The sequence below is a fragment of the Ursus maritimus genome, unplaced genomic scaffold (assembly GCF_017311325.1).
Source record: "Ursus maritimus isolate PB19 unplaced genomic scaffold, ASM1731132v1 scaffold_20, whole genome shotgun sequence".
NCBI classification, from domain to species: domain Eukaryota; kingdom Metazoa; phylum Chordata; class Mammalia; order Carnivora; family Ursidae; genus Ursus; species Ursus maritimus.
The window spans coordinates 51,289,528-51,314,593 of NW_024424453.1; the positions used below are offsets into that span (position 1 = coordinate 51,289,528).

Below are 25,066 nucleotides of genomic sequence, written 5' to 3' on the forward strand. Positions count from 1 at the left end.
CTCCTAGGTGGCTCAGTCCGTTAAATGTCCGGCTCTTGATTTTGGCTCAGGTCATGATCTCAGGGTTGTGGGACTGAGCCCCATGTGGGGAATCTGCATTCAGCGGGGAGTCTGCTTGAGGTTCTCTCTCCCTCTTCCTCTCCTACTGCCCCTCCCCCCACTCATGTACTCCTGCACTCTCTCTCAAATAATAAATCTTAAAAAAAATAAATTTGGTGACTATACTTTCAAATGATTTTCTTTGTATACAGTCACACATAGAAGTATGTATTAACATAGAAGAGATGACACCGTACACGCTCTTCTGAGACTTTTTTTTTTTTTTTAGATTTTATTTATTTATTTGACAGAGAGAGAGACAGCCAGCGAGAGAGGGAACACAAGCAGGGGGAGTGGGAGGGGAAGAAGCAGGCTCCCAGCAGAGGAGCCTAATGCGGGGCTCGATCCCAGAACGCCCGGATCAGGCCCTGAGCTGAAGGCAGACGCTTAACGACTGAGCCACCCAGGCGCCTTCTGAGACTTGCTTTTTATAACCAATGGTATATTATCCCCCAGCTCTTTTCCACATCAGTGTCCTGTCCTAAGTTTTGTAACCATAAAAGTTATTCTAGTGAATGTAACTAACATAATTACTTCCCTGCTCCCTACTGATTTGTTTCCAGCTGATTTTCATTTGCTTGTTTGTTTTTTGCTGCTATAGACAACACTATGTTGAGTATTTTTGCATTTGTGAAATTATTTATGGCAAATTCCTTTTTAAAAGTGTTGTTGGGGGGCGCCTGGGTGGCACAGTCATTAAGCGTCTGCCTTCGGCTCAGGGCGTGATCCCGGCGTTCTGGGATCGAGCCCCACATCAGGCTCCTCCGCTGGGAGCCTGCTTCTTCCTCTCCCACTCCCCCTGCTTGTGTTCCCTCTCTCGCTGGCTGTCTCTCTCTCTGTCACATAAATAAAATAAAATCTTTAAAAAAAAAAAGTGTTGTTGGAAAAAATATACTCATATTTTGTTTGATATACACTGAAAAACAGTCTTCCAGAAAGATGGTACTAATTTCAACTCCTATCAATAGTTGTCAATTCCCTAAACCATTCTGAACCCTGAGTTTTGTTCATGTTTACAAATTTTACCTAATAACAAGAATGAAAAAGAGGACAAGGAGAAGGAAGGGAAGAATGAAGGGGGGGTAAACAGAAGGGGGAATGAACCACGAGAGACTATGGATTCTGGGAAACAAACTGAGGGCTTCAGAGGGGAGGGAGGTGGGGGATTGGGATAGGCCGGTGATGGGTATTAAGGAGGGCACGTATTGCATGGTGCATTGGGTGTTATATGCAAATAATGAATCGTGGAACGTTGCATCAAAAACTGGGGATGTACTGTATGGTGACTAATAAAACAAAATAAAAGTTATAAAGACCCCCCCCCCAAAAAAAAAAAAAAAGAAAAAGAGGACAGTGTTATGGAGTCTTAGACATTAAAAAGAGGATAGTCTGAATGACTTTCATTATTTTGAAAATGTAGATGAAATGGGCAAATTCCTAGAAAAAAGAAACTTGCCAAAACTTAGAAGAACTAGAATATCTGAACAGTCCTATATTAAATTAAATCTACATTTAAAAACCTTCCCACAAAGGAACTGCAGGCCTCAAAGGGATTCACCTATGTATACTACTCAATATTTAAAGAAGAAATAACACTAACCTTACACAAATTCTTCCAGGGAATAAAATTCTCCAATTTGTTTTTTTAGTTTTTTTTTTAAGATTTTATTTATTTATTTGACAGAGAGAGAGAGCACAAGCAGGGGGAGCAGCAGGCAGAGGGAAGGGGGAAAAGCAGACTCCCTGCTGAGCAGGGAGCCCAATGTAGGGCTCGATCCCAGGACCCTGGAACCATGACCTGAGCCGAAGGCAGGCGCCCAACCAACTGAGCCACCCAGGCGCCCCATCCAGTTTGTTTTTTGAGGCCAGCATAACCTTGATACCAAAACCTCACAAGGACATTGAAAGAAAAGAAAACACAGGCCAATCTCTTCTGGACATGTTGATAAAGTTACAGGCACTGTTAATACTACAGCGGTTTATTTCTAGGTATCTTCATAACTGAGAAAAATGCTCAATTTTAGTTAGGGGTCAGTGAATATAAAGAAGTATCATCTTTCGCTAACCACATTGCTAGACTCCCTGAATTCTATTCATGGGCTACTTGGGGATCTATGGATTCCAGGTTAAAAATCCCTTCACTGAAAAACCAGTGCTGGAGGCGGCCCAGGTGACTAGGGAACCAGAGCTCCAATCCAAATGTTGATCCCATCAGTTCAAAGCCTTAGTGAGGGCCTCTGCACGAGGGATGCCACAGGTCTTCAAACACTTTTTCAATTGATTTCTTTTAAGATGACTCCTTTTGATTTTGCATTTCACACATTTCTTTGTTCTCCTTCCAATATGATTTTACTTTGCTTAATATACAGGACTTGACTAAACATTTCAATTCCTTTATTCCTGAAATAAATTCCCATGATAACGGGGTAGAATTGGCAAATCAAGCAAATCATCCCTCTGATGGTACCCAAGCTATTTGACTACACATTTGTAAATAGAACACTTTAAACCAACACAGACTTTTGTGGCCAGCACTCTACACAGAGCCAACCTGACTCCAGACCAAGCATTCACAACACCCTTTGAAAGGTCACCTGAGAGAAACATAATAGGACTGGGGTGTGATCTGGCTCCAACCTGTGTATCTGGCACAGCCTGAGTTAGCACTGAGATCACCTGAACCCCCTCTGGAAAGCTCAATGACCAAGTTTTCTGGATATCTTCCTGAACACTCTCCCAATGGGAAAAGAACCAACTAAATTCAATTACTGCCTCTTTACCACTTCTTCTGAATTTATCTAAAGGAGGCGATAATTTTTAAAATTTATCTTAATACTCAATCAATGTCCAGAATTAACATGTTTAATTATGAAATACTTAAGAGAAGTACAAGGAATAAATGTAACAAATAACTATATGTTATGCTACCCAACTACCCAGCTCTAGCACCTCTTAAAATCTTACTGTATTTGTTTCAAGAAAATAGTTCATAAAAAACAAAACATGCAGTATACACCTGAAGGTACTTATATAGCCTTCCCTGATTCCATCCCTGTCCTCCCTCCTGGGAAATACCCACCCACTATTGTGAATTTGTTCACCATTCCTAAGGATGTTCCTGCAGTTTTATAATATATGCATATATCCATACACTATAAACTATTTTTGCATGTTTTCACATTTATGTAAGGCATCACATTCTGTTACTATGGAACTTGCTTTTTTGTTCAATGTTACATTTTAAAATTTTAGCCATGTTAACAGGTGTGGCTCTAGTTTATTCCTTTTAATTGCCTTATATGATTTCACTGTTGGCTTCCTGGGGAACCTGGTTGTCTCAGTTGGTAGAGCATGCGACTCTTGATCTTAGGGTCAAGAGTTCAAGCCTCATGTTGGGCACAGAGCTTATTTAAAAAAAAAAATTAAAAGAATTGGCTTTCTTTTGTTTCTAGTAGTTTCTAGAAAATGAGCACCTCTTAAGGGAGAACAAGTACTGTTACGGTGATGCTGCTAAGTTGAATCACCAGCAGGTGGGGGCAGCCGTCTATTTCACTAGGATAGTTCTAAGGTGTACTTAAGCATTTTGCTCTGGCTGTGCAACAGCCAAGTCTGATTCTTTCGCCATACCAGAGCGCCTACAAGTCACTAAAATCTTTTGACACACTCCTTTCTGCCTAAAACAGTTCACATGGACTCTGTGGTTTGCCACTAAGAACTGTGACCAATACAATCAGATTCAAGCATCTTTAGGAGCCTTCTTAGCACTCTTTCCTTCCAAAAACACCTAAAAACTCCACTTTTATTTAATGACACACCTAGAAATAGTGTGTAAATGATAAGAGTGAAACCTATCACTTCCGGAATTCTAGAGATAAAAACTATTGGATTCTTGGCCTTTAACTTCTCTCATTTCTAACTGTTTACAGTACACAAGTGAATATGAAGAGGGGGAAGAGTTAATAGTAAGACTCAAAGAAACAGAATTTGTTATATAAATAACAGAGCATGAATTGTTAAGAAAATGTGGCCTGTCAACTTGGGTGAGCCCTAGAATTTATCCTGTTAAATATGCCACCTCTGGCAGAAGCAAAAAGAAGTATCTTTTGGAAAAATATGGTTGCTGTCTTTCAAGATGTAAATCTTTTGAGCTTATGGTATTCTCCAAATATTTCCTACATTTCCTTTTAACAGAGTCCACACACTAGGTTTAACTCCTGGTTCTACTATTTGGTAGGTCTGTATCTACATCCTATAAGCAAGTTGCTTAACCTCTCTGAGACTCTGTTTCCACAGATATAAAATACGGATTAAAATACCTACACCTAAAGGTTGTTGAAGGATTAAATGAGATATGCATGTAAAGTACTTGGCATATAGTAGGCATAAATAAATAGTAGCTTCCATGGCACTTTTTATATCTTCTTCTTAGAGCACTATGCTTGAACACCTCAAATATATGGGCAGGTCTCATTCATCTGTGCATCCCAGGCACCTGGTATAGGTGAACAACGTATAACGAGTGCTCAATAAATGTTTCTAAATAAATGAATTAGAAATAATATGAATAATAACAAGAAGAAATGTTTATCAGACACTTATGTACTTTGATATGCACTATATATATAGATATATACACATATATATTACATTGTTTAATCCTCATAATAATCCTATGAGGTATTAGCTACTATAAGATCAAGGCTCAGAGAGATTAAGTAATTTGTCAAAGTTCACACAACTCATAATGATGGAGCTGGAATTCAAACCCAAGCCTATGCCTTTGAACGTTACACTCTATTTACCACATTCTGCTCAGGCAGCACAAGGAGGTGTCAAGAGAAAGTGATGCTTGAGCTGGATCTTAGAGGAGGACTAAGAATCCATCAGGCACATAAGGGAAAAGGCATCCCAGTAAGGTGAATCAGTACATGCACAATGGAGCAAAAAATGACAGCCTGCTGGGGCTCGGCAAGTAGCTCATTACAGTGTAGAAGAGGAGTCCCTGGACAGGAGACTGTAAAGGTGGTCTAGGGTCAGTCCACGAAGGGCTTTATAGGCTATGAAACATCATGTTCTTATCTTGGGGCCAATGGGGAATCAGAGAGAAACAGATTTAAGCAGGCAGTAGCATGAGCAGAGCTGTGCTTCAGAAATTTACCTCTAGTAGCCTCACAGAGGAAGAGCTGGAATGAAAGCCCAGATAGGAGGTAGACTACAGAAAAGGGTATTAGCCCTTTGCCCAAGCTTCCCCATCTCTGAGACTCTGATCATCTCCATACCATTTTCTAAATGACATCTTAACATCAGTCGCCAACACAACTGTGATCTCTAAACAAACTGGGTCACACGTCTTGGATGAGGACTTCTTTCTTGGGGAAGTTTCAGCTGTTTACTTACCTGGGGACAAAGGAAATGAAGCTACCCAGTGAATGAGCTGACTCTGCCCTTTTGTTTCAGGTAGTATAAGCACTTTTCCCTGACTCCACCACCCCAGACATCTGTGGACAGCCTACAAGGTATCCCTCACACCCTTCAGAGCCCAGGCCCTCTCTGCAGAGCTGGGGCTTCGGCACAGTTTTCTGTCCTAGTGCTATTCTACTCCTTTGTTCTCTTAGACTCCATCACGATAGTCACTATTTTTGTACTATTGTATAACTGTGGGAGACTATATTTTAAACTCAAATGCTTATTTATCTTATCTCGTACTTTTGTATTAGCTTTCTGCAGAAGGATACTCAAGATTAGAAGAAATTCTCAGCCCCAATTCTAAATCTGAAAAAAAGATATACCGTACAAAATCTGTTTGGGTAAGTTCCTAAAAAAAGACTGGAGGAAGTCATAGGTTTTGTCTTTCAGAGGCCCTCTCACTGCAAAATGCAGAGTAAATCTTCCCTGCCAGACTGTAAAATGTCTTGGTCTTTTCTTCTGCTTAAATTATGACCAAAAATTTACTTCTGAGGGAGGGCTGGTACTATATTAAGCTTAACACCACTTCACATTAAGGAGGTGATCAAAATTTAAGGAGAGTTCAGAATCCAGAAATAGACCCACATATATGTAGTCAATTGATTTTTAATAAAGGTTCAGAGGTAGTACAATAGAGAAAGGATGGTCTTTTCAATAAATGAGGCGGAAACAACTGCCACATTCATATGCAAACAAATAAATCTCAATTTCTGCTCTTCAGAAGACATCAACATCTCACACCCATGAGGGTAGCTGCTATCAAAAAGACCAAAAATAGCAAGCATTGGCAAGGATGTGAGAAATTTTGAATCCTTATATACCTGAAGGGAATTTAAAATGGTGTAGCTGCTATGGAATACAGTATAGCTGGTCCTGAAAAATTAAACACAGAATTACCATATGATGCGGAATTCCACTTTTGGATATGTACCCATTCACAATGACTAAAACGTGGAGGCAACCTAGTATGCACTGACACATGAATAATTAAGCAAAATGTGGTACGTTTTATATACTACATTTATATACCACAATATGTATCAGATATATACATATATATGTGCACTGTATATATATTATATATACAGTACATACACAATACAGTTGACCCCTGAAAAACATAGGTTTGAACTGTATGGGTTCACTTATATGTGAATTTTTTTTTACAGTACAGTACTGTAAATGTACTTTGTCTTCCTTATGATTTTCTCAATATTTTCTCTAGCCTACTTTATTGAAAGAATATAGTACATAATACATACAACATACAAAATATGTGCTAATTGTCTGTTCATGCTATCAGTAAGCCTTCCTGTCAATAGCAGGCTATTAGCAGTTGAAGTTGTTGTGGAGTCAAAAGTTAACATGTGGATTTTCAACCGCATCAGGAGGGCAGTGCCCTTAACCTCTGAATTATTCAAGGGTCAACTAACTGTATATACAATGGAATATTATTAAGCCTTAAAAAGGAAGGGAATTGTAACACATGCTATAACATAGATCAGTCTTCAGGGATTTACAGTAAGTGAAATAAGCCAGTCATAAAAAGACAAACACTGCCTGACTCCACTTACATGAGGTACCCAGGACAGTCAAAATCAGAGACAGAAAGTACAATGGTGGTTGCCAGAAGCTAGGCACGGGGGGAATGCAGAGTTAGTGTTTAATGGGTACAGAGTTTCAGGGTTATAGGATGAAAAGAGTTCTGGAGATGGATGCACAACAGTGTGAATGTACTTAACACCACTGAACTGTACATTTACAAATGGTTAAGATGGTACATTTTATGTTGTGTGTATTTCACCACAGTTAAAAACTGGAAAATAAAAGACATTGCTAAGGGAATGAAAAGACAAACCAAAGACTGAGAGAAAATACTTGCCGAACATATTCAACAAAGAATGTGTACCCAGAATATATAAAGAACCTTCTAACTCGGTAAAAAGAAATCAAACAATCCATGGGGTGCCAGGGTGGCTCAGCTGGTTAAGCATTTAACTCTTAATTTTGGCTCAGGTCATGATCTCAGGGTCCTGGGATCGAGCCCTGCATGGAGCCCCATGTCAAGGTCTGCACTCAGAGGGGAGTCTGCTTGAGGTTTCTCTCTCTCCCTTTCGCCTTGCCCCTCCCTCTGCTTGCTCGCATGCTCTCTCTCTAATAAATAAATAAATCTTAAAAAAAAACCAAACAATCCAATTTTCTAAAACTGGGAAACAATTTGAACAGACAACTTAGCACAGAATTGATTTACATGGCACACAAGCACATAAAAAGACCTCAGCACTACCAGTTATTACGGAAATAAAAATTAAAATCATGACAAGATACCACCAGAAACCTACTACAATGGCTAAAATTAAAAACTGACAGTGCCAAGACTTATCCAAAAGAAAAGAGAAAGGACCCAGATTATTAAAATTATGAATGAAAAAGGAGAGGTCACGACGAGCACCATTGAAATTGGAAGGATTATTAGAAATTTTTATCAACAGCTATATGCCAATAAACTAAGCAATCTGGAAGAGATGGAATCCTTCCTGGAAACCTATAAACTACCAAGATTGAAACCGGAAGAAATTGATTCCTTAAACAGGCCAATTAATTATGAAGAAATTGAGTCAGTGATAAACAACCTTCCAAATAACAAAACTCCAGGCCCGGACGGTTTTCCTGGGGAATTCTACCAAACATTCAAAGAAGAAATAATACCTATTCTCCTAAAGCTATTTCAAAAAATAGAAACAGAAGGAAAGCTACCAAACTCATTCTATGAGGCCAATATTACCTTGATCCCCAAACCAGGCAAAGACCCCCTCAAAAAGGAGAATTACAGACCGATTTCCCTAATGAATATGGACGCCAAAATCCTCAACAAGATACTTGCTAATAGAATCCAACAGTACATTAAAAGGATTATCCATCACGATCAAGTGGGATTCATACCTGGGATGCAAGCGTGGTTCAATATTCGCAAATCAATCAGCGTGATACATCATATCAACAAGAAAAGACTCAGGAACCATATGATCCTCTCAATCGATGCCGAAAAAGCATTTGACAAAATACAGCATCCTTTCCTGATTAAAACCCTTCAGAGTGTAGGAATAGAAGGTACATTTCTCAATCTCATAAAAGCCATCTATGAAAAGCCTACTGCAAATATTATTCTCAATGGGGAAAAGCTGGAAGCCTTTCCCTTAAGATCAGGAACTCGACAAGGATGCCCACTCTCGCCACTATTATTCAACATAGTACTAGAAGTCCTTGCAACAGCAATCAGACGACAAAAAGGGATCAAAGGTATTCAAATTGGCAAAGAAGAAGTCAAAATGTCTCTCTTTGCAGATGACATGATACTCTATATGGAAAACCCAAAAGAAGCCACTCCCAAACTATTAGAAGTTATAGAGCAATTCAGTAACGTGGCGGGATACAAAATCAATGCTCAGAAATCAGTTGCATTTCTATACACGAATAACGAGACCGAAGAAAGAGAAATTAGGGAATCCATCCCATTTACAATAGCACCAAAAACCATACGTTACCTTGGAATTAACTTAACCAGAGACGTAAAGGACCTATATTCTAGAAACTATAAATCACTCTTGAAAGACATTGAGGAAGACATAAAAAGATGGAAAGATATTCCATGCTCATGGATCGGAAGAATTAACATAGTTAAAATGTCCATGCTACCCAGAGCAATCTACACTTTCAATGCTATCCCGATCAAAATACCAAGGACATTTTTCAAAGAACTGGAACAAACAGTCCTTAAATTTGTATGGAAACAGAAAAGGCCCCGAATCTCCAAGGAACTGTTGAAAAGGAAAAACAAAGCTGGGGGCATCACAATGCCGGATTTCGAGCTGTACTACAAAGCTGTGATCACAAAGACAGCATGGTACTGGCACAAAAACAGACACATAGACCAATGGAACAGAATAGAGAGCCCAGAAATGGACCCTCGGCTCTTTGGGCAACTAATATTTGATAAAGCAGGAAAAAACATCCGGTGGGAAAAAGACAGTCTCTTCAATAAATGGTGCTGGGAAAATTGGACAGCTACATGCAAAAGAATGAAACTTGACCACTCTCTCACACCATACACAAAAATAAACTCCAAATGGATGAAAGACCTCGATGTGAGACAGGAATCCATCAAAATTCTAGAGGAGAACATAGGCAGCAACCTCTACGACATCGGCCAAAGCAACCTTTTTCATGACACATCCCCAAAGGCAAGAGAAACAAAAGATAAAATGAACTTATGGGACTTCATCAAGATTAAAAGTTTCTGCACATCCAAGGAAACAGTCAGAAAAACTAAGAGGCAGCCCACGGAATGGGAGAAGATATTTGCAAATGACACTACAGATAAAGGACTGGTATCCAAGATCTACAAAGAACTTCTCAAACTCAATACACGAGAAACAAATAAACAAATCAAAAAATGGGCAGAAGATATGAACAGACACTTTTCCAATGAAGACATACAAATGGCTAACAGACACATGAAAAAATGTTCAAAATCATTAGCCATCAAGGAAATTCAAATCAAAACCACACTGAGATACCACCTTACGCCAGTTAGAATGGCAAAAATAGACAAGGCAAGAAACAACAATTGTTGGAGAGGATGTGGAGAAAGGGGATCCCTCCTACATTGTTGGTGGGAATGCAAGTTGGTACAGCCACTCTGGAAAACAGTGTGGAGGTCCCTTAAAAAGTTAAAAATTGAGCTACCCTATGATCCAGCCATTGCACTACTGGGTATTTACCCCAAAGATACAGACGTAGTGAAGAGAAGGGCCATATGCACCCCAATGTTCATAGCAGCAATGTCCACAATAGCTAAATCGTGGAAGGAGCCGAGATGCCCTTCAACAGATGACTGGATTAAGAAGTTGTGGTCCATATATACAATGGAATATTACTCAGCTATCAGAAAGAACGAGTTCTCAACATTTGCTACAACATGGACAGCACTGGAGGAGATAATGCTAAGTGAAATAAGTCAAGCAGAGAAAGACAGCTATCATATGATTTCTCTCATCTATGGAACATAAGAACTAGGATGATCGGTAGGGGAAGAAAGGGATAAAGAAAGGGGGGGTAATCAGAAGGGGGGAATGAAACATGAGAGACTATGGACTATGAGAAACAAACTGAGGACTTCAGAGGGGAGGGGGGTGGGGGAATGGGATAGGCTGGTGATGGGTAGTAAGGAGGGCACGTATTGCATGGTGCACTGGGTGTTATACACAACTAATGAATCATCGAGCCTTACATTGGAAACCGGGGATGTACTGTATGGTGACTAACACAATATAATAAAAAATCATTAAAAAAAATAATAAAAAAAAATAAAAACTGACAGTGCCAAGTACCAACAAGGATGAGAGCAACTGGAATTGTCAAACACTGCTGATGGAAATGCAAAATGGTACCACCACTATGAAAAATAATTTGTCAGTTGTTTTTTTTTTTATAAAGTGACACATACACTTTTAAACTGTGGTACTTCCACACAAGTGAATACTACCCAGTAATAAATGCAAACAAACCATGGATACATGTAACCATCTGAATGAATTTCAAAAGCATTGGGTTAAATGAAAGAGGCCAAACTCTAAAGGCTACATACTGTATATGTAGTTATACATTTACATATGTCATTTAGTATATGTCATTCTAGAAAAGACAAAAAACAATAGGGGAGAGAACAGATCATTGTCAGGAGCTGGGTGTAGAGGGAGGATAGGTGCAATGGGGCACTGGGAATATTTTGAGACTGATGTTAATATTCTCAGCCTTGACTGTGGAGGTGGTTATACAGCTGCCCGAGTGTGTCAACACTCAGAAATTTGTAAGCTTGGGTTACACCAAAAAGAGTGATTTTTATTGTATGCAAATTTACCTCGATATAAAAGCAAACTTAAAAAAATTCAAAAAGAAGTCAGGCCTTGGGCAGTGATACAGGGTATACAGTGGAGTAGAAAAGTTAATGCTCGCTAATAACTGTTTCAACTGATCTAACAGAGGTAAGCTCCTCAAACTGCACACTTGTTTGATGACTGCTATGAACTGTATTTGTTCTAACCAAAACCAAAATGAACGTGTTGAGCTGTTCCCTCAAAAAGAGGAAGGAAAGTACGGCTCTGACTGAAGTCTATGGAGATAAGGTCAATGGTTGTTGACTTGAACAGAAGTGAGCCAAATCCTTTGGACAAATTTAATGATATGCTAAGCATGAAAGCTGAATCTTGATCAGAATGCAGGAGCTATTCTACATAATGTACAGTGCAGTGTACATTCTTCTTGGAACACTGACTTCTCTCTGGCACTGAAAGGCTACATTTCATTCAAGCCGTGTTGACAAGGTGGCGCAGTTTGTTCTTCAAGATCCCCTGAAACATTTAAAGCTTAGGCTAAATACTAATTATGAAAAATAAGTGGTAAACATCAAATGTTAAGCCACTGCTCTTCAGTTTTTATAGTGCTTTAAGTATCAGGATTTTAAAACATTTTGGCAAATAGCCTTAATACAAATCATAATTACAAAGAAACCTTTCAGTTTTTAACTTGAAGCAGCTACTCAGAATCAAAATGAGCTATTACTTAGGTGATTACATAATCCTCAGCATCCATAAAGACCACTGTTTATTATGCCCTGGCTTCAGAGAACTATGCCACTAGTGTTTTCAGTCCTGATCCCAAATACAAAAATGTCCACATCCCAACCCAGTGCTACAAACAGTTCCTAAGCCTTTGCTCCATCATATGATGTCATTTCAGAGCCACAAAGGCAAATATTTGCTTAATTTTATTTTAAATATAGCACTGAATATGTATCCTCACTTTTTTGAAAATAGGAAAATGTATGTTAAAAAGATTAAAGAGAAGAAAACTATTTAAAGAAAGTAAATTTTAAAAAGAAAGGCAGGTCATTAAAAATACTAAACGTTAAACATCTGATAAATCAAGATTTAAGATCTGGAAAGTAAGGTTGAAGGTATATATCATGCCTTTAATATTACTCAAGAGATTCCTTACATTCCCTGACCTTGGCACCATACGTTACTGACAAAGCAAGTGAAAAAAAATCATATATTAAAATATATATATATATATATTTAAATCTAGAATCATTGGTGGCCAGAGTGTTTCCTGACTTCTGCCAGTTCCTGGCTGAAAAGACCCAGTGAACCCACTGGCCCCGTGATGTATCCCACTTCCTCTACCCTCAACATTACTAAAAGGGAAAAAGGTGTTTACCTCGCTTCTGGGTATATATCCAAAGGAAACAAAATCACTATCTCAAAGAGACATCTGCCCCCACCCCCATGTTGATTGCAGCATTATTCACAATAGCCAAGACATGGAAACAACCCAAGTGTCCATCGATAGAGGAACGGATAAAGATGTGGTGTGTGTCTATATGGTGGAATGTTATGCAGCTATAAAAAAGAAGGAAATCTGCCCTTTGTAACAACATGGATGGACTTCGAGGGCATTATGCTAAGTAAAATAAGTCAGACAAAGATAAATACTATATGATCTCACTCATATGAGGAATCCAAAAAAACCAAATTCATAGAAAAAGCAATCAGATTTGTGGTTGCCAGAGGCAGGGAGTCAAGGAGGGGGACTGGGTGAAGGTGATCATAGGTACAAATTTGTAAACTCCCAGTTACAAGATAAATAAGCGCTGGGGATGTAACATACAACATGATGACTATAGTTAACGCTGTTGTATGGTATATTTCAAAGTTGCTAAGAGAGTAAATCCTAAAAGCTCTTATAAGGGAAAAAAAAGGGAAGTTTTTCTGTTTTGTAATTATACAAGGTGAAGGATGTAACCTAAGCTTATTGTAGTAATCATTTTACAGTATGTATGTACATAAGTCATCATGCTATATAACTTAAGCTTAAAGAGCGCTGGATGGCAATAAAACTGGAAGACAGACAAGTAGGTAAGTAAATACATACATACATACCTACTTCAGAATTAAACTCGAGGCTCTGTGGACCCTTCTGAAAACCCAGTCCTCCCATTCCAAATGGGGTTACTTTCCAACAGTCAAGTGCAGTTTGAGCAAGTTTCTGAAGCCCTAAAACCTCCTTCCAGAGCAGCCCAGACTGAAAGCAGGCTTTTCCGGTCACTGGCCAGCAAGCCATGTCCAGGGGGTCATGAGTGCTAAGTCCAGAGATAAGCTCCTTTGTGTTTAACCATGAAAACATTTCTATTTACTTAAATTGATGCTTTCTTGCTTGAGAAATAAAATCAAAGATATGAGTTTAAACATGCTTGCCAATCAAATGGAATATTAGATCAAAAATACATTTAAATCAAAATATTATGAACTCTGATTTAAAATTCTGGTGTTAAGACCAAAGCTTATGAATGCATCTTTTTAAGATTATTTAAACAACAGTTGTCACTGAAGCCCTACTGATCTAGCCTCGATTTCACACTGAATTTATTATCATGTCTCTTTTTAGGGGACAATCAAGATTCTCAAAGCACTAACTCACTTTGACTTTGACATTACACAGTGTTGAAATAAACCTTTAAAAAAAACTTTCCAACTCCAGTCTTCCTTACAATACTAATTTGGATCAGTCTAAAAGCTAATCAGGGGTCTTCTGCTTCCAGGTACAGGAGTAGACATATTTCTTCTTATTCTTTCCACTAAATATAACTAAAAACCCTGGACACTGTTTATAAAGTAAACATAAGAAGACTCTGAACGGTGGAAAGAAGATAGAGCAGCTAGGGACTTTGAGACCTGAAATGACATTGCAGTGATCTCTAGGGCTTCTTTTTCTCTCTAATAGCCCAGACTTAGCTGAAGAAGCTGGATAAAGTGAACACTAACAGTTGCAGGCAAGAGTTCCCTCAAAAGACTATTCTTTATAGCCAAAGGACCAGAAAAGGGATAGTCTAGCAAGACAGAAAACTTTCAGACAATAACTGCTCTACTGTAGCCAAATACCTCCCCCCCCCCACACACACATGCATTGTAGTCCCAACCTCACCCATGCCAGCAAAATCTGATGGGTACCTAGAATTCCACCCTCATCAGAGTGTAAGGAGGCTGGGGTAGTGTCAGAGAAGGCCAAGTAGGGGGCAGGAACTTTCATCCCTAACAACTGATAAAGAACCTCCCCATCTCCCAGAGATGTCAGTGGAGACCATGTGGCCAGCTTGGACTTCCATCCCTACCTAGCAATAATGAAATACTCCTCTTCTCCCACTGGAGTGGTGTCAGAGGAGGCACAGGAAGAGTCAGGGCTTTCCCATCACCCCGTGCTAATAAGACCACTCCCACTACAGTTCAACAGAGACCATGCAGGAGCTGAAACTCCCTCCCTGTCCAGCAGTGTGTCAAAAGAGGCCAAGGAGAGATCCTGGGCTTCTACATCTATTTAGCATATTAAGGTAGTGCTCTCCCTTCTCTGCTGGAGCAGTTCAAAGAAAACCAAATAAAACAGAAGGTTGAAATAAGATCCAGAGTCTCATAACAAAGAAAGAAACTGTCCAGGTTTCAATTGCAATTAGCTTATTAGACCAAGACCCAGAAATTTTCAAACTGAATGAAAAAGGACAATCAATAGATGCCAACACCAAGATGATAGAGATGTTATACTTATCTGACAAAGATTTTAGAGCAACTATGATAAAAACAATTAGGAACACTTTAAAGCAAATGAGGAAAATAGAAAGCCTCAGGAAAGAAACAGAAAGCCTCAGGAGAGAAATACAAGATATAAAGAAAAACTAAATGGAAGATTTAGAACTAAAAGATACAAAAATTAAAATAAAAATCTCAGTGGATGGGAGATATTTAGCAGCATGGAGGGAACTAGGAACAAATCAATGAACTTGAAGACAGGACAACAGAAATTATCCAATCTGAATTAATAGAAAAGAAAAAAGAGTAGTTAGTATTGACAAACCCATGGACTATAGCAAAGGATTTAATATTTGTGTCATCAGAGTCCCAGAAGGAGAAGAGAAACGACAATGCTGAAAAAGTATTTCAGGAAATAATGGCTGAAAACTTCCCAAATTTGGCAAGAGACGCTCTCTACAAATTCAAGAAGCTGAACTAATTCCAAACAGGATAAACCCCAAGAAATCCACACCAAGACATATCATAACTAAACTTCTGAAAACTAGAGATGGTACAGCCACTTTGGAAGACAGTTTGGCAGTTTCTTACAAAACTAAAAATATTCTTAGTACGGCACTCCTTGCTATTTATCCAAAGGAGTTGAAAACTTGTGTCTCCAGGAAAACCTGCACCCAGATGTTTATAGCAGCTTTATTCGTAACTGCTAAAACTTGGAAGCAACTGAGATGTCCTTTAGTAGGCAAATGGAAAAACTATGGTGCATCTATAGAATGGAATATTATTTTACACTAGAAAGAAATGAGCCATGAAAAGACATGGAGGAAGCTTAAATGCGTATTACCAAGTTAAAGAAGCCAATCTGAAAAAGCTACATACATACTGTATGATTCCAACTATGTAACATTCTGGAAAAGGCAAAACTATGGAAACAGTAAAAAGATCAGTGGTTGCCAGGGGTTGCAGGGAGGGAGGAATGAATAAATAGAACACAGAGGATTTTTAGAGCAGTGAAACTATTCTGTATGATACTCAAATGGTAGATACAGGACACTACCCATTTGTCAAAACCCATAAAATGTAAGACACCAAGAGTGAGCCATAATGTAAACTGTGGGCTTGGGGGGATAACAATGTGTCAATGCAGGTTCATAGACTGTAGTAAATGTACCACTCTGATGCAGGATACTGACAGTGGGGGGAGGTTGTGCATGTGTGGGGTCAGCATTATATGGGAACTCTAAATTTCTACTCAGTTTTGCTGTGAACCTGAAATTGCTCTAAAAAAATAAAGTCCATTTTTAAAAAAATACATTGAACTGAATAAAAGTGAAAATGTAACATCAGAATTTGTGGGACATTGCAAAAGTAGTGTTAAGAGAAAAATTTGTAGCACTAAATGCATGCATTAGAAAAGAAGAAAAGTCTCAAATCAATAATCTAAAGCTCTCCTCCAAGAACCAAGAAAAAGAGCAAAATAAACCCAAATCGAGCAGAAGGAAGGAAATAATAAAGAAAACAACAGAAATTGTTGAAGTTGAAGGCATAAAAGCAACAGAGAAAATTAATGAATCAAAGAGCTGGGTCACTGAAAAGATCAAGAAAAATGAGAAACTTGTAGCAAGAACGACAAAAATTACCAATAACAGGAATGAAACGGAGTTTATCACTTCAAATGCTGCAGGCATCAAACAGGTAATATGGGAATAATACTATGAACAACTCCACACATAAATTTGACAAGTTATATGAAATGGATTAAATCTTGAAGAAAAAAGTACCTATAACTTAGCCAATATGAGAGAGATAATTTGAATAGCTCTAGAACTATTAAGGAAATTGAATTTGTAGTTAAAAACTCCCCCCAAAAGAAATCTCCAGGCCCAGATGATTTCACTGGAGAATTAACACCTATTCTGCATAATCTCTTCCAGAAAAAAAAAGGAGAGAGATCACTTCCCAATTTATTTTGTGAAGCTGATACCAAACCAGATTAAAGGCAACGCAAAAAAAGAAGCTGTATCACTCATGAATACAGATGTAAAAAGTCTTAACAAATAGAATTCATCAACATATAAAAAGAACTATATACCTCATAAAACTATGAGGTGTATTGTAGGGATGCAAGGCTGGTTCGATATTCAAAAATAAATCAATATAATCTACCACATTAGCAGACTAAAGACAAAAACTCACATGATCATGTCAGTTGATGCACAAAAAGCACATGACAAAATAACATCTATTTTTGATTAAAGCTTTCAGAAAAATAAGAAATACAGAGAAACTTCCTCAACCTGATAAAGATTTTCTACAAAAAAACCTACAGCTGACATTATACTTAATGGTAAAAGACTGAATGGTTTCCCACTGGGAACAAGGCAAGGTTGTCCAATCTCCCCACTATTGTTCAACACACTTCTGGAAGTTCTAGTGAGTGCAATAAAGCAAGAAAAAGAAATAAAAAGTTCACAAATCAGAAATGAAGGCATATAAATGTTCTTATTTGATGATATGTCCATCTATGTAAAAAACTGCAAGAAATCTACAAAGCCTCTTACAACTAATATGTGAACTCAGCAAGGTCACAGGATATAAGACAAACATATAAAAACCAAGTATACTTCTACATACTAGCACTGAATACTTGGACCAAAATTAAAAGTACAGTATAATCACTTAAAAAGAGAGAGAGAGGGGTGCCTGGGTGGCTCAGTCAGTTAAGCTTCTGCCTTCAGCTCAGGTCATGATCTCTGGGTCCTGCGATCGAGTCCTGCATTGGGCTCCTTGTTCAGTGGGGAGTCTGCTTCTCCCTCTCCCACTGCCCCCCCCCCCGTCTCGTGGTCTCCTTTGCTCGCTCTCTCTCAAATGAATAAATAAAATCTTTTAAAGAGAGAGAGAGAGAGAGAGAGAGAAACATTTAAATGTAAATCTAACTAAACATCAACAGGACTTACATGCTGAAAACTACACAACCCTGACGAAAGAATCAAAGAATATCTATATCAATAAACATAATGTGCTCATGGACTGGAAGACTCAACATCATGAAGACGTCAGTTCTCCCCAAATTTATACACAGGTCTAATATAATTCCTACAAAAATCTCAACAACACTTTTTGTAGATATAGACAAGATTATTGTAAAATGCATATAGATAAAAACAGAACTAGAACAGCTAAAACAATTTTTGAAAAAGAACAAAATTAGTCTATCCTATTTCAAGACTTAATACATAGCTATGGTACTCAAGACTGCATGGTATGGATAGAGGTAGAGACACAGAGATCAGTGGAACAAAATAAAGAACCCAGAAAGAGACCTACACAAATATGCAGAACGGATTTCTGACAGAGATGCAAAAGAAATTCAAAAGAGGAAGGACAGCCTTTCCAACAAATGTGGCTAAAGCAATGAGACAGCCAGAGGCAAAAACAAAACAAAAAACAAAACAAAACTGAACTTAAATTTCTCACTTTATAAAAAAAACTAACTCAGAATGAATTTTTTTGTTATGCAAGTAATGTACCTATCAGTGAAAATTCTTGTAAATGTTTCTTTGATCACATATGAGGACATCTTCCCAGGAGAAAAACCCAGAAGTAAAACTGAATATTTGAAGGTATGGACAATATTGTTGACTGGTTGAACCAATACCTGTTCCCGCCCATTTCTAATCAGCTCCTGCCTCCCATAACAAAGGCTGGAAAAGCAAGAAACTCACTTTGCTTGCAGCTAGGGTTGGCCATGTGACCCAGTTCTAGCTAAGAAAACACCAGAAAAGTTTGCTGAGCAGTCCCTAGGAATGTTTTTGCTTTCCAGGTAAAAGGGATAGACATGACTGGCACTGTCCCTTTTTCCTGCCCTGAAGGTGGCTGTGGTGTTTGGAGGGGTGGCAGCCATGTTACACCATTGAAGGAAAGCCTAGAGAATCACTGTGATGTCAGTCCTGCTATCAGTGAGTTGCTGAACCAACGCCATCAGGAGCTTACCTCCAGACTATTTGTTACGTGAGAATAAACTCCTATTGGTTTAAGCCATAGTATAAGGCTGGTTTTCTTTTACTTGCAGCCAAATGGGTTCCTAAACAATTCAGTACTAACATGCTCTCTAAAAGTCTGTGCTTATTTTATTCTCTAACAGAAGTCTGTAAGTGTCCATTTCCCATAACTTTTATTTACTTTGAATGTTGTCATTTAAATGTTTAACCAAGCTGATGCAAGCAACTACTTCACGTGAGGAACAGCATCATTTCACACATTTATTGAACAGATTTCCTCTTCCATGACTTCCTTGTTCATATCTCCCTTGTCCACTTTTCTACTGTATTGTTTAGCTTTTTCTTATTGATTTGTAAGAGTAAATTTCTAGACAGCAAAGCAATTGAACTCACAGGGAAATCTGCCTCTGCATCTTTATACTATTGACCAAATCAAAAACAGCTAAGAAATAAATCTTCCCTGACAGGCCAGGCTGACAGTGACAATCATGACAGTCATCTCCAAGTAGTGCACCACCACGTGGCAATGTGTCAAGAAGTAATTCAACTCGTGCAAAAACACCATAGCCCATGTTTACTAGTACTTTTTTTTTTTTTTTTAACAAATCAACACCTAAGGAAAGGTTTATGGAATAGTGGCACACCAGACAAGAGTCCTTAACATACATCATCTCATTGAACCCTAATATCAAATCCAAGAGCAGCATTTTTATTTCTGTTTCACAGAATAAATGCTGAAAGTAAACTTTTAAAACCAATAGTTTGTTTTCTACCACAAAAACTTCAACATTCCAGGCCCCATAAATAAAAACAAAATGATTGTTTACCTAAAATTAAAATTATGTAAAATATATTGTGCCTATCTAAACAGATCAGTGTGCTTAAGCTAGAAACACTGCTAAACCTGTTTAGTGGATTAGGAATCTTAAGAAGTTGTTCCAAAGTTTGGCAATGAAGTTTATTGCCACATTGTCACTGACCATTTTTTTTCCATTTCTTTAAAGTGAAAAGCTGAATTGAGCACTATTTTAATGCTTCAGCAAGACTACTATAGCTCTCCATTCCACCCCAGAGCAGCAAGTATTCGCCTCATCAGTTAACAATCAGCCGACCTGACACTAGAAAACAAACAAAATAAGCTGTTAAAGATAATAAAAGATCATCATGAAAAGCAATGTAAACAGGTTGAGGAGAACAAGCACCATCCTTGAGTATTTGTACATGATTGGATTTTGGCTCAACTGACTCTACTTTAAAAAGCCTAGCAGCTAGAGGGAAAGAGAAAGTTGGGGAGGATCCTGCTCCAGGACTCAGATTGGGGGCAGCAGGAGGGCTGAGGCCCTGACAAATACTTCCCTGCTTTATGCCACACCTCTCCTCACAAGAGCTGTGGATTCTCTCTCTGGCAAAGCATCACACAAAGCACTCAATCCAGAGCGGGTGAGGCATAGATAATCAAACCACCTTCATGCCTCCCACTAAACCTTCCCCGAGAGGACACACCCAGCCCAGAGCTTGCAGGCCAGGGCCCCAAGAACTGACAGCCCCCAATGGCAAGAACCTATGTGTTGCCCACTTGAGGCCCAGGGAGACATAAGAGATTCACCTGAAGCACCCTCTTTGCATAATTTTTCAGCCAGTTTGAAAGGCACAGAAAAATGCCTGGGGGAGTTTGATTTCTAATTCTACATAAAAGAAAACAAGTCTGCAGATACATAATGTTTATGGTCTACAAACGTGCAAATGGGTTGATAAATTCCCAATCTGAGGGTACCTCTGGTGGTTTCTTCCATTTTCCGATGGGTTTGCCCAGTGGTCCCTGCTGGAAAGAGACAGGGGCTTGTTTTCTCCCACCCCATCCCCTCTTCCTCAGAAGGGCTGCACACCTCACCTCACTGGCACAGCAAGGGTGATAACACATGGAAAGAAATCTGATTCTTTCCCAAAGTTGGCTGTGGCCAGGCAAGGCTGGGTGAGGGAAGGGTGTCCTGGTGGGCTGCTCCTGACATCAATAGAGATGTTTGGGGGGGGGGGGCGCACAGCAGGAAGAGAGGGAGGCAGGGCTTTAGTAACCAAAACAGACCAAGCCAGATTCCTTGGCCCTTCAAAACCTCAGGACAACTCACTAGAGGGACACTAAGCAGGGCATATGAGAAAGAGGGACGCCAAGTCTCAGAGAGGGGCAGAGACACAAAGAAAAAGAGCCAGAAGGAAAGGGAAGACGGTGATGGGGTCAAATGTGCTAAAACCAAACCAGGCATTGCAGCACAGAGGGAAGGGACACACCTGGCACCCTAAGGGCTCTCTGAGTGCCCGTTAGAGGCAGGCCCTAAAAAGGCCCAGGGAGAACCAGACTTTGCTGGCACTTCCGACAGGCTGGTGTCACTGAGACAGCACAGTCGAAAAAGGGGGGGATGGCTTAGGCACTGCCCATCCCCCCCTTCCCCCAGCACTTGCACCACCACCACTTGCACCAGCACTTGCACACAGCCTCAATGGTGCACACCTACGACACAGACAGGCACAGCGCCTCCATGTGTATGAGTACACAAACACATACACCCTTCCCGTCCATGGACACAACTTATTCAACCTCCCAGCTGGATGGTGTAGGCACGCAATACACACACGTGAACTCCGCCAGGAGGGAACACACATATAACCCTTCTGCAGGCTCACGCTCATACAGACACACACATACCTACTCCACAACGTCTTAGTCAGCTACATACAAAACCTCCACATAAGGCACATACAAAAACTCATGGCCTGGAAGGAAAACATGCACAGTCTCTGTGGTAGGTGCACACACACCCTTACAATCTCAGTTGGCGTGTGCACACACACGTAAGTGCACACACACGTAAGTTCACACTCAGAATCCGCCAGGCACATATACACACTCACAACCTGTCAGGTGCACAGCACACTCAGCACCTCTCTGGTGGGTGCACACCCCCTTACCACCTCAGTCTCATGCACACACAAAACCTACCAGAGCACACGCACTCATGGCCTGCCAGCAACACACACACACACACACACACACACTCCACAACTTCTCCGTCAGCGGAGCGCAAACCCAAACTCGCAGCTGCTCAGGGTCACCGCCACACGCTCACAGCCTGGCCCGGGGCGCACCCCCACACCCACGCACCCTCCGGAGCGGGCGCACCCCTCCCCCAGGCCCGTGCGGGCGCGCGGCGCCCAACTCCGGCGGCGGCGCGGGGAGTGCGCCCGCCCCCCGCCCGCGGCCGCCCGCCCGCGCCCCCGCTCACCTTTCTCGCCGGCGCCCCGCGCGCGGCCCTCGTCCTCCTTGGGGTTGGTCACCTGGGTGATGATGGCCGGGCCGTCCATGGGTGCGCGGCGTGGCGGCCGCCCGCCGGCCCGGCCCCCCGCAAGCCAGGCGCGGGGCGCGGCGCAGGGGAGCGCGCGGGCCGCGGCCGGGGGCGCTCGCCGCCGCCGCCTGGGCGCGCCCCCGCCCGGCCCCGCGCTCAGGGAGAGGCGGCCCGGGCCCGCGCCCCAGCTCCCGCCGCCGCCGCCGCTGGGCTGGAGCGGCCGCCGCCTCGTCACCATGAACCCCGGAGCCGCGCCCGGGAGAGCCGCGCACAGGGAGGCGGAGCGGGAGGCCGGGCGCCGCGGGAAGCGGGAGCGGCCGAGGGGGAAGGAGCGAGCGCCGAGCGAGGGCGGGAGGGCGGGCGGGAAGGAGGGAGGGAGCGAGGGAAAGAAGGAGGGCGGGCGGGTGGGTGTGTCCCGGCCGGGGGACCGGCCTCCGCCGCCGCCACCGCCGCCGCCGGCGCTGCCCGCCGGCCCCGGGGGGGAGAGGGGTGCGGGGTGAGACGGAGGGGTGAGTGGAGGGCAGGAGAAGCGTGCGAGTGGGTGTGTGTGTGGGGGGTCTTGGGCAGACGAGTGGGGTGCAGGGCTTGCGGTGCAGGAGATCCAGAGGGGTTCTGGCCGTAGATGCGAGGGGCACGGGGGTATGGGGGAGAGGTGTGGGGAGGAGTCTGGCAGACGGGGTGAAGGGCGTGGGGGGCTAAGCCGGGGCCCGCGGCTGCGCGGGTGAGGTTCAGAGAGGTGTGCGCTGTGGGGTCCCAGGGCCGAGGAGGGTTCGCTCGGCTGCGGGAGCGAGGTTGGCCCTGCAGAGGGATGTTCACCGGGAGAAGGCCGGAGGAGGAACTTAGCAGGGGGGGAGGGGGTCCCGTGAGGATGCCTTGGGGGAGATGCTGGGTGAGGGACGTCCGGGTGCGGGGACCGAGGAGTCTGGGACAAGGGCGCGGAGGGCAGCGGTGTGGAGGTAGAGGCTGCTAAAGAGTGGTTCCGCCGAGGGGTCCCAGGCGCTGGTGTGAGGAAGAACCCGGGGCCGTGTGGGGCGGCGGAGGGGTGCCAGAGTGGGAAGAATCCTAGAGAGCCCTGGAGTGAGCAAGAGTCAGGAGGGGGCGTCTGTGATCGGGGCTGGGAGCTCCGGGCGTGGGGTGCCGGCGGAACCCTCAACCACATTGGGCCTGAGAACCTGCGAGCCAGGCGGCGGGTCCTCGAGGACCAACCTCCTGGCATGTGGGGGTGTCGGCGTCGAGGGGGGCCCGGACAATGGGCATTTCCGGGTGCTCTGTAAAAAGGGGGGTGGGGGAAGCCGGTCGAGGGCTGAAGAAAGGAAGGGGCCCGTGGCGGGCCGAGCTGGGCAGGGACTGTGCTTCTGAAGAACAGCCAGCCACTGTCAGGCCTGGAGCGGCGGCCAGAGCGCATGCATGACGGGAAAGTGCCCCCTCAGCCTCGGAGGGTCGGAGCACTTTCGCGCCCGCGCCTTCACGTTCCAACTTGGAAGCCACACAGACTGCCTTGTAAGCCAGGGGGCGGGGCATTGCCGCAGGGAGGCGGGTCCGAGGGCGGAGCGGAAACGCTCGCGCGCGCTCTCCACCAATCAGGCAGATTGGGGAGGGCCCGCGGAGCGTGACGTAACAGGCAAGGCTGAGTGGGCGGACTGCGGCGTACGGTACCTTACCCGGCCGGGTTGCGCGCGCACTTCAGGCCTTGTAGGCACATCCAGCCCTATAGTGACTTGGAAGAGGTGACTCTGGTAGGTACTTTCTCGTTCCTCCACATGTCCTGAAGTCAGGAGCTGGTTACAGCCAGGACGCATGCTCACTGGGGGAAGCGAACCTCTCCAAAGTTTTAAAGTACATTCCGGGAAAAGCCCTCTGGCCAGGTGCAGTCCGCAGACCTCACCGGTCTCTGCACCAGTGGAGCCCAGTGAGGGCCCTGGTGTGGGAGACAGCCCTGGGACAAGGTTCCTGTGGCCAGGCAGGTGAGAAAGCACTTCAGGGGAGCTGCTCTAAAAGGTAGTTGGGCAAGCTCCACAGGCCCCAAAATCCAAGATCTCAAGTGACATGCTGGCTCTGTGCGTGTGGGTGGTTCCTAGTGCCAGTTGCCTCGGTGTGTGCTCATGCTTGAGTATCTGCTCTTCTAACGGCACGTTTGGGACTCCAGTGGATTGCCTGGGGTAACCGAGACATGAAGACTGAAGTGAAGTGCCCTTTCAGTTAGAAAGGCAAGCCCTAGAGTTTGTAGCCCAGGCTCTAGGACATGCCCTGCCTAACCCTCCCAAGTACAGACCAGATTAGGGCCCCATGGCATCCAGGACTACACTTGTCCCTACTTCTAACGTTCTTCACATTTGTTATGAGGGCATGGCTGGCGCAGGGCCTGGTGAATTTAAATGTTTTCTGAATTCAGCTTTTTAAAAACTGCAGAATTCTAAGGGGTCAGAGGGATCTTCCAGAGAAAGCTGGGCAGGGAGACATGGTTCTCCTACAGTTCTTAGTATATAACCACACAGATCAGTACTCTTGCTGCCTGGTTGATGCA

General features: G+C 42.6%; 1 protein-coding gene across 2 annotated transcripts in view; it reads right to left on the minus strand.

The window, feature by feature from the left end:
- Positions 1–22,602, minus strand: part of CTDSPL (CTD small phosphatase like) — a 112,839-nt gene extending 90,237 nt beyond the window's left edge. For both annotated transcript variants that reach the window (XM_040636969.1, XM_040636968.1), the window contains exon 1: positions 22,483–22,602. In XM_040636969.1, the coding sequence (XP_040492903.1) occupies positions 22,483–22,561 (79 nt within the window). In that variant the 5' untranslated portion in view covers positions 22,562–22,602. The remainder of the gene's footprint in view (positions 1–22,482) is intronic.
- Between the last annotated feature and the right edge of the window lie 2,464 nt (positions 22,603–25,066).